A 10,455-nucleotide genomic window follows, 5' to 3' on the forward strand; every position below is an offset into this window, starting at 1 on the left:
TGTAGGGTTTTATGTTTTGTCTTAAGTATAAAAGAGAAAACCCTAGCCACGTTTTAGGGTTGCTTTTTATGCTATGTGTGTGAATCTTCTGTGAGATCTAGAGGTGTTTGCCTTCACATACACTTAGGGTTTCCAATATCAAGATTGATATCAAGAGTTTGGTGATCAATTCAGTTGCTGTTTCAAGAGTTTAAAGATACATAGGCGGGAGTGCTTGTACTTGCTGGGAATCCAAGAAAGAAGTAGTCCGTGGACTCGGAGTTGTCATGTGGTCATGGTAGAAAGTTTCCTACTCGAGGTAGTAATAGGATGTTAGTGGTCTAAGTCACTATTGTGTAAACTTCAATTCTTTCATAGTGGATTCGTTTTACCTTAAGGATAGTTAGGTTAAATCCTCCTAGGTTTTTTACCGGTTTGGTTTTCCTGAGTTATCATATCGTTGTGTTTTCTATTTTCCGCACTTTATAATGATATGATATATTTGTGTTAACCTAGATCTGTTTAATTTAATTAAGTAATCACTTGGCTAATTAACTAGGTTAATCTGGTTGTGTTTTAAGGGGTCTAAAAACAAACAAGGACCCAAAGTCATGTAATACTTAATTTATCAAGTTTGTATTTTTTTATTCAATCAATGAGAATGGAACAATTTAGTCATGTAAAGTTGTATTTAATTTTTTTCTTATTTTTTAGTACAAAAAGTAACTGGCGACTCCACGCCACTTACCCAAAAAAGAGAGGTGTCTTGAAAAAGCACTCAAAATCTCTTTTTTTTTTTTTTTTTTTTTTTTTTAGGGCACCTTTGCGATCTCTCACAATGACATCACCATTCACACACATTCACTAGAAGTTACTTTTTTTAATCCAAATGTAGTGATTAAAAAATGAAATTAGGGTTTCTCATATGCACACACATTAAATTCAAGCAAAGCAATTGATTGATAATATTTTGGATGATATGACATAAATGTTGGCCACTATAGTTTAGAAGACCGATTTATTGGGCAAGGTGGGTGTCTAACACTTTCCCATCTTATAATATAGTCTCTAAGCTTAGATCAAGAGTTAGTAGATCAAATGCTTATCCATGAAATTTTCAATCTTTACATTGTAACTAGAAAACAAAGCCATCTATTTTATCTTAAATTCTATCTAGGACCATAGCCATGTAATTTCCTATGATCAATGTATATTCATTCCCAAATCAATAAAATGATGAATTTTTCAATTATAGTTTTCCATTGTAAAACCCTTAATCCAAAGGGAAAAATGTAATCAGTATAATCTCCATTTTGAGAGGCAATAATATGACTCCACCCATTCACATCAATTTGGCCTAAAGCAATCAATTCAAAACGAGACAGGGGCACGGTCTCTCATAGTAAGACTGATGTCGCATACATGGAGAATACAAATGTGTATGATACAAAATGTAAAGATGTAAATATCACTCATAAGATATATTATAAAATGCAATTGATATGATATTTGACTATCGAGCCTCTAACATGGTAACAGTAATTTCATTGGTTGAGGATGATTGGCCCTTGCTTGATGAAGTTGATTTTTTTCCTACAAAGAAACCCAACTCTTTGGGTTCAGGTAATGAACTCTCACTGTGTAACATCATAACCACACATGACATATTTGGTCGATCGATGTGATGTTGTTGCAAACATAAGAAACTAATATGGAGGCAACGTAGAATCTCTGATTGGATTACAGAGCCCTTTAAGCAGGTATCAATCAGTTCTAAAGGTCTGTCTTCTTTCCATAATTTCCATGCCTAAGACATTTTAAAATTCTTTATCATTATTTGTATCATTATATGTAATAAGATAGAGGATAAAATATTTTGAGAACTCACATGTCCAACAAGGTTTTGAGTATTGTCTAGATGGAAAGAGCCTCGATTTTTCTTTCCACTTATTATCTCCAACAACAATATTCCAAAGCTAAAGACATCAGATTTTACTGAGAACAGGCCATCAATGGCATATTCGGGTGCCATATAACCACTGTAAACACATCATTAAGCATGAAAATCTTTGATTAAAAAATATCAACAATAAAACATGTTAAGAATACGTACTAAGTTCCGACGACTCTATTTGTGTTTCCTTCAATCTGATCTCCACCAAAGATTCTAGCCATACCGAAGTCAGAAATTTTTGGATTCATCTTACTATCAAGTAAAATATTGCTTGCTTTGAGATCTCTATGTATAATCCTCAATCTAGAATCTTCATGAAGATATAGAAGCCCTCGCGCAATCCCACAGATAATATTGAAGCGCATAGACCAATCTAAAACTTTAGCTTTCGTTTGATCTGAAAAGTTTCTCACTTATGTTAATACTAAGTTTAACTTGAATATGAAACAAGAAATTGGCATTTCTTTAAATAACAATAAAATTTTTTATGAAGTTTGGTAACAAAAATTCATGAAGTTCAAACCAAAAATGAAGGAGTCCAAGCTTCCATTGGGCATGAATTCATAGATTAGCATTTTCTCGTCCCCTTCAATGCAATATCCCAAAAGCCTAACAAGATTTCGATGTTGCAATTTGGCGATTAGTATAACTTCATTTTTAAACTCACTTAATCCTTGTCTAGATTTCTGTGAAAGCCTTTTCACAGCAATTTCTTTTCCATCTATTAATGTACCCTGAAAATTCACATTTTCAAATTGATTTTATTGAAGTTGAATATGGTGAGAATTGCTTTTTTATTTTTTGTGATCTTTAAAAAAGCTTGCTGCAAAGTTACCTTATATACAAGTCCAAAGCCACCTTCACCAAGCTTGTTATAGCTTGAAAAGTTGTTAGTGGCAATGACTATGGTAGCCAGGGTGAAGAATGGGACCTCCATGTCTTCACTTTGGCCTTCAATGTTTTGGTCTATCATCACATTATTCTCGATTTTCTCTGCTAAGATCAAGATGAGCTTCACATTATACATAAGAAATAAGAGTATGGCACTTGTTATGTTCCGTCTAGATCAACTAGTTAATTATACAACATAATTATTATTTGATTTCAAATCAAATAAATTAATTAGGTGATCCAAAATGTCAATATCAATAACCAAAAAAGAATAAGTGATCAAGTCATAAAGCAAAACAATAAATGCATAAGACAGATAATATGATTCTGAAGTGGAAAACCTATGGATAACTCGTTAGAGGAAAAGGGGCTATATGAGTAACCTACTCCCACTAAGGCAATCAACTAGAAAAGAATGTGTTTTATAGTCTTGAAAAAAACCACTCTACCGAGACTCTACATTCCAAATCGATAATTCACTGCTGCGACTCACAATAGGTTTAAAACTTGAGTTTCTTCCTATATGGTTTCGTTCGTGAATGGCAGGTCTGTGTAAATTAACTAGAACCTTTGGTGCACTCCAATTAAGGTGCCTCCTTGAATATTTGATCTACTGTCAACTAACTAGAAGAAATGCTATGTGGTTTTGAACTTTGGATCACAAGATTTTATAAAACTACTAGGATTCTCTCAAGAAAGCTCATGGATGAAAGGCATGGTTTTTTCACTATAAGTATTGTGCTAGCTTCTGCCTTTCCAACTTTACTGGAAATCTTGCATAAAATAGTATGAATTGGTGTTTACATATACGGTTATAATCCTAATCAAAACAAGATTTAGATTATTTTTTGTGATTCTCGTTCAATGGGCCATTTCAGCCCATCTTTTTTTTTTTTGGAGCAAATTTCAGCCCATCTATATTTACTAGCTTGAGTCAACCTCTTGGTCCCCCTGCTTTAGGCCACAACATATTTTAGCCTTAACATTATTTTTCTTAAGATCAAATGGCTAAACTTCATAGCTTTTCTTGTTCAATATCTTATTAGCTGCTTTGTACGTTTCTAGAAGTTCAATTAAACAATCTTGAAATATCTTTTCCAAAGTGGGTCAGAGAGAAATATTACCTCTGAAGTTTGTCCTTTTGCTGATGCGGTAGGTAGTCAAGAGCACCCCAAAAACGACCACAATTGCAACCACAACTATCACTATAACCTTCATCTTTTGCTTGTCTTTCTCCTCTTTATGATCGACTTTGCGGAAGAAAAGCAAAAATATTTTAGTAATGCAATAAAACAGATGGAAACAACAAAGATTATAGCTTCAATGGCATGCAAAAATATAAATTAAAGAGCAATAAAGACCATAGGCCTATTACCTTGCTTTGAAGCAGGCATTCGAATATATACATCCTGCATATAAGTGTCCTGCCCATTAGCTGCAATCTGTCTAATATCAATTAGATCCCCATACCACACTGCGCAGCCACTTCCTCCATTTTTAATATTTGAGTTTGCATAAGCCGTACAGGAACAGTTGTTCAAACATTTGGCTCTGCATTCGTTAAGATTCATACTTCCGTTTACCCAAGAATACGTGGTATCTGGCATTTTGAGCCCAAAAAATTTATCAAACCCAATTTTATCTTTATCCTTGCAGCTCAATTGGGTAATACGTACACATCCCTTAGACCACTCCTCTGGGTTCCATGTATTTGCTGACTTATGCTTGAATCCTTCTACACATTGACAGATAGGTGACTCACCAATGATGCAATTTCCATAAGGACCACATAAATTATAACCTTCACATTCGTCTTTTGGCAGAGATAAGTACAGGCTCCATTTTTTATCTTCTGAGACCCATATGTAGCGCTCATATAAGGACGAAGTTTCGTTCAAAAGTGCTCTAGAGATTACAGAATTATTAACGGCACTGTATATGAAGTATACCTCATCGCTGTTGATGACAAAATCGTATTTGACAACTGGATTGTCCTTTACGACTGGTACACCACTGAAACCATGGCCATTCCATGGTCCGGTCCGGAAGAACTTCTCGGTGCCTTTCTTTATGACTGTCTCAGGGTAATTATGAAGTTCAACCCCCCAACTCAGTTCTCCTGGAGATGGATCATCTGGACTTTTCCAAGCAGTTAGGCGCCGTTCCAGACCAGTCCTTAAGTCCCATCCAAGCTTCATCCCCGGTAGCCAAGTATCAGAAGGATAGTCAAAGCTTTGCCACAAATAATTTTCTGGGTTTTCTTCGTTCTCTTCTCTTAATACTAGATTTCCGGAATCTAAAAGCTGGACTATTGGATTCAAGGCCTGTTTTGTTGAGTTTGCCGACCAAGCAACTGTTCTATTCTGGCTGAGAAGAACAAGACTACCTGAACTGTTTACCCTCAACATGCCAGACGAGTCGTTTATTGGATTGAGCCGGTTTGCTACCCAAACAACCGTTCTAACTGGGATATTGTTATACCATATTCCCAAGTAACGGTTACTGGAATTACCAGGACGAAAGAACCCAAGAGCGTAGCTTTCATGTTTAGAGACCAAGGTTATGCCCTCACTGAGGGATTCGGATTTTGAAATGCTGTCAGCAGCATCCGACAGTACAAAGGACAAAGGAAGCAAACTGGAACTCAACAACACAAAAGCAAAGATGTCCATTGCTTTCTGTTCTTAATTAGAGCTCTTAGTCTTAGCCAACATTTTAAAGTTAGGCCTATCATAATCAACAATGGCCACACCATGGAAGGTCACGAGTTGACCCAGTCTTGTGGTCGTTCTTTATTGAATTGGTAAATTAGAAAACTCCACATTTTTTTTTTTGAACAAAAATTTCCACATGTGTCGTTACTCTCTTCTGCGATGTCGCATTAATTTCCACATTTGTCGTTGCTCCCTTCTGCGATGTCGCATTCTATGTAGTTTGTCCTCGCGCCCACTATTTTTGACGAGATTGTGAAAGGTTGACAAGTCACAAGAGTGGAAAGGTAAGCACCAGGATTTGAAATTATGGAATACTAGTAGAAAAAATGCGACAGGTAAGTAATTGACATGATCGCCTAAGCTCCCAAGTATAAAAAAGTCCCAAATTTTAATTTAATTAAGCTCAAATATTAGCTATTATGTAAAGTAAATTTTTTTTTATCAAGTAGAAATGTTATACTCAGGACATTTTTCATAATATTTTTACAGTAAATTCTAAATAGTAGGTTATTAAAGACTCTTACTTATTGATAACAAAATAAATAATTTCAGTAGTGAGTTCAACTTCGAATCAGTAACAATTTATTAGAGACTGTTACTTATTGATAACAAAATGAATAATTTTAATAGTGAGTTCAAATTAAAACCAGTAACAACTTAACAATTAGGATTTGCTGTGAAAAATATCGTGAATATAACACATCTAAAAAAAGAGAGCAATACACAAAAAAAATTCACAACGTTTTTCACAATAATTGAGTTGACATACTTTTATTAGTTTTTACCTAGGTCCATCACATATTACTCTTTTACTTACCACTATCAATCTACCATATCAATAGGTATGAAAGTTTTATCAATTTTTTTTTTTTTTTTTTTTTGGTGTCTAAAGACTTTCTAAAAAAAAAAAAAAAATCTACATTGCTCGTGTTTATTAGTAATAATTTTGCATCTAAAACAAGGTAGTAGAGTTTAAGTAATATTTATTTTTTTAAATTATATTTAAATATATAAAAGGCCTCAATTTTAGGTTTCGCGTTAGGCCCCCAAATGCATCAAGTCGTCTCTGGTTGACAAGAGTGGAAAGGTGAACACAAGGATTTGAAATTATGGAATATTAAGGAATATTGGTAGATCCATTATTACACTTTTTTTTAAGAAACAAACACAAGAAGAGAAAGAGTTTTACACACAACAAACACAAAGGTATACTATAACTCTACTCAAAAGTTATGGTAACTTTTAAAAGAGGGTGGGGAAAGTTATACTACACACAATACACTTTCTTAAGTAATGTGGGAAAATTTTCATTTTTTTTTAGAAACAAACACACACACAAAAGGAAAAGGAAAATGAATTCTAACATAAAAGTACATCACAATATACTACATGCATGACATTTTCATAGTAATAATTTTTTTTTTTTTTTTGAGGTGATCATAGTAATAACTTAGTATCTAAGATTTAGTATAAAATTATGTGAAAATATTGTAAACATAACATTGCTCATAAATAAATAAGGCCACGTCATAAATAAATAAATAGGGCCACATTTAATTGGGAACCAGATTTTTGTCTAATATTTTTTTTTGCGTTCGTATTTGATGGGATCAGGGCTAGTAGGAACCTTGACTAGGAGTGAAGTTTGGTCCATTCAATATGATGCAATTTAGGGTTCGTTTGAGATCCGCTTATTTTGCTGAAACTGAAAACTTTTTGATGAAAGTACTATAGATAAAGGTAAAAGTTAATTGAAATAGTACAGTGAGACCCACCAAAAAGTGCAGTAGGACCCATGAATAGTAGCAAAAATAAGCTGAATAGTAAAATAAGTTTACAAAGATAATTTTTGCCAAACACACACCAAGAGTTATTTTTTCATTTATATCATACTATTTTACAACACACTTAACGTTTCAAACTCTATTTTTTTTCAGTTTATTTAAATATTTTTTTTACTATTTCTCTCTCTCTCTCCCTTTTCCTCTCTTTCTCCCTCTACTTCTAGGCACTGACAAAAAAAAAAATCATAGAAGGCCAGAAAAAACCACACCAAAAACAACTACACTGACCACAAACCAAAAGAACCAAGAAAAAAAACACACACAACAACCACAATAGCCCACATCAGCCACCACAATCACAATAGCCGCCACCATGCCACCCAACAACACACTGCCACCCCCACATATCCTAGCACCACCCACCGGACCATCAAACCAAAACCACATTATAAAAAACCCATCAAACTGTCATTTCAAACCAAACCAAAACCCCACATATCCCAGCAAACCAATTTTAAAAAAATCACCATCGAAGCCTTCAACGGAGCCACCATTGGAGCCACTAACGAAGCCACACACAACACCCAAACCTAGAAGAACCACCATCAAATAACCAAGAGAACCCACCAATCTCCACACCATAACCCCACCTGACCCATATAGCCCACCTATCCAAACCCACACCACCACCATCTCTGATCTCCACCAATCCACGCCAATCCAAAATCCACACCAATCCAAAATCCACACCAATCTTTGCCACACCGTGACCATGCTGTGATCACGCCAATCGCCATGATGTGACCACTCTGAATCCAACCCAGCTCTAGCGCTAGTTCTGAGAGAGAGAGAGAGAGAGAGAGAGAGAGAGAGAGGAAATGAGAGACAAAAGTGAGAGAAAACAAAAGGTAAAAAGAAATAAAATAAAATATTTTGGTTTACAATTATGCTACAATGTCATCATACATTTAGGATGGCACTATAGCACAATTGCAAATTTTTTTGCAATTGCAAGATTTTGCAAGATCAAGTAATGGGCTATTTTTGTGTCTTGATGCTAAAATATACCAACACATGGCATATAGAAGACTGAATGTAAATGCCCTTATAATGAGCAAAGACTAGATCATAGAAGGCCGTGCGTTGATTTAGGCATGTGGTTGTTCTTTTGAGCATTGGTACATTAACAATGACTGGCTTGTTAGAATACTCCACTTTTTTTAGGGTTTGTAGTTTGTCTTCTGGCGGACTATTTTTGACAAGAATGTGAAAGGTTGACAAGAGGAATGGAAAGGTAATGTTATAAAAGATTTTACCATATTTGGGAAGTGGAATACTTTGCACTCCCAAGATATTGAATTATCCAAAAAAAAAAAAAAAAGTAAAAAAAAGGGAATTATCCTAGAAATTATATAGCAGTATTATGTTACATTTTCTGATTGAAAGAGATAAATAAAGAAAAATGCTACAACACAACATTTTTTAGAATATGTCCCGATTGTCATGCTATTATAGATTTTAATCTGAATCACTATTGACACATTACTTTTTTGTCCCATCAATAATAACTTAACACCTAAAATTTATTATAAAATTATTATAAAAATATTATGATCATAATTACTTAACATTTTTCATAATAAAAATGTAGCTCATCACACATTTAATGGGGAGCCAGATTTTTGTTTATTTGTTTTTGCTTCCGTATTTAATGGGAGCAGGGCCAGTAGGAGCTTTGACTAGGTGTGAAGTTTGATCTAGGCTTACAGACAGCTGTGAGACTTGCGTATCATGCAAATTGTTGAAAAATCACATCTCCTCCCATACGACGGAATTTATTCTCATACTAACTACAATATACTAAAGTTTATTGAGCAGATTTTCTATTTTAGTTAGTCTCACCATGCCTGTACCATAACTCTTATTGTTGTGGGTCCAACCCACGTGATAGCCCATTCCATGGGTTTGTATCAAGAATTCTACTCCAAGTAGAATTAGGTGTCAGTGAACTCCTAGGAAAGAAAAAGAACTAATCCTATTTGAAATAAGAGTCCGTGGCTATTGGTTGAAAGACTCCTTATTTGACTTGTATTGGGATTGTGATGTGAGGCTAGGTTATATATAAATATTGTTTGTGCTGAATTGATGTGTGGAATAGTGAAAAAAGAAGAAAAGAGAAAAGTGCCGCACAGTGAAAATTTTGTGTTCCTGTGTGTGATTGTTATCTTGGATTGCTAATATTTGTGATAATATTATTTGGGACCCAACAAGTGGTATCAGAGCTAAGGTTAGAGTGGAAGCGATGGTCAGAGAAGAAGGCAAGGATTCAGGAATTGATAAATTTGATGGAACAAACTTCGCATATTAAAGGATGCAGATTGAAGATTATCTCTATGGAAAGAAATTACATCTACCTCTTTTGGGGACGAAACCTGAAACTATGAAGGATGAAGACTGGAACCTTTTTGATAGACAGGTATTGGGAGTTATTCGATTAACTCTATCAAGATCAGTTGCACACAATGTTGTGAAAGAAAAGACTACAGTGGATTTGAGGAAGGTTTTGTCTAGCATGTATGAAAAGCCATCAGCTAACAACAAGGTGTATCTGATGAAGAAGTTATTTAATCTAAAGAGGTAGAAAGCACTTCTGTAGCGCAGCATCTGAATGAGTTCAATACAATCACAAATCAATTATTCATCGTGGGAATTGAATTTGATGATAAGGTTTGTGCATTGATACTTTTGGCTTCTTTACCAAATAATTGAGAAGCCATGAGAATAACAGTGAGTAATTCTGCAGGGAAAAGCAAACTCAAATATGATGATATTAGAGATTTGATTTTAAGTGAAGAGGTTCACAGGAGAGATACAAATATAGACAATGCACAAGATCAAGCTTTTGTCATGGAGAACAAGAGTAGAGGTAGAAGCAAAAGACCTAATGATCAGAAATTCATGGTAGGTCGCAATCAAGAGATAGATCTCAGTTCAAGGAAACTAGAGAATGCTTCCATTGTGGGAAAAAGGGTCACTTAAGAAGAGATTGTTGGCATTGGAATAAGGAACAAAATAAAGGAAAATATGAAAAGAATGATAGTGAGAAAAATACTACAGCTGCTATGATTGATGA

The 10,455-nt window shown here is 34.6% G+C and overlaps 1 protein-coding gene and 1 pseudogene across 2 annotated transcripts; one reads left to right on the top strand and one right to left on the bottom strand.

Moving 5' to 3' along the window:
* Nucleotides 1-1,374: 1,374 nt before the first annotated feature.
* On the bottom strand, nucleotides 1,375-5,537 carry LOC115994405 (G-type lectin S-receptor-like serine/threonine-protein kinase At4g27290). Of its 2 annotated transcripts, XM_031118542.1 has the most exons (7): nucleotides 4,200-5,537; nucleotides 3,949-4,074; nucleotides 2,769-2,926; nucleotides 2,457-2,667; nucleotides 2,093-2,330; nucleotides 1,868-2,018; nucleotides 1,375-1,786 (listed from the first exon to the last, which is right to left on the bottom strand). In XM_031118542.1, the coding sequence occupies exons 1-7, from the start codon at nucleotides 5,494-5,496 to the stop codon at nucleotides 1,493-1,495; spliced, it is 2,475 nt and encodes an 824-aa protein (XP_030974402.1). In that variant the 5' UTR covers nucleotides 5,497-5,537; the 3' UTR covers nucleotides 1,375-1,492. The 2 variants fall into 2 exon arrangements, with proteins under 2 accessions (XP_030974402.1, XP_030974403.1); XM_031118543.1 differs by lacking the exons at nucleotides 2,457-2,667; nucleotides 2,769-2,926.
* Nucleotides 5,538-9,624: 4,087 nt separating this feature from the next.
* Nucleotides 9,625-9,963, top strand: LOC115949690 (annotated as a pseudogene).
* Nucleotides 9,964-10,455: the final 492 nt, after the last annotated feature.

Source organism: Quercus lobata, chromosome 6, assembly GCF_001633185.2.
Source record: "Quercus lobata isolate SW786 chromosome 6, ValleyOak3.0 Primary Assembly, whole genome shotgun sequence".
NCBI lineage: Eukaryota > Viridiplantae > Streptophyta > Magnoliopsida > Fagales > Fagaceae > Quercus > Quercus lobata.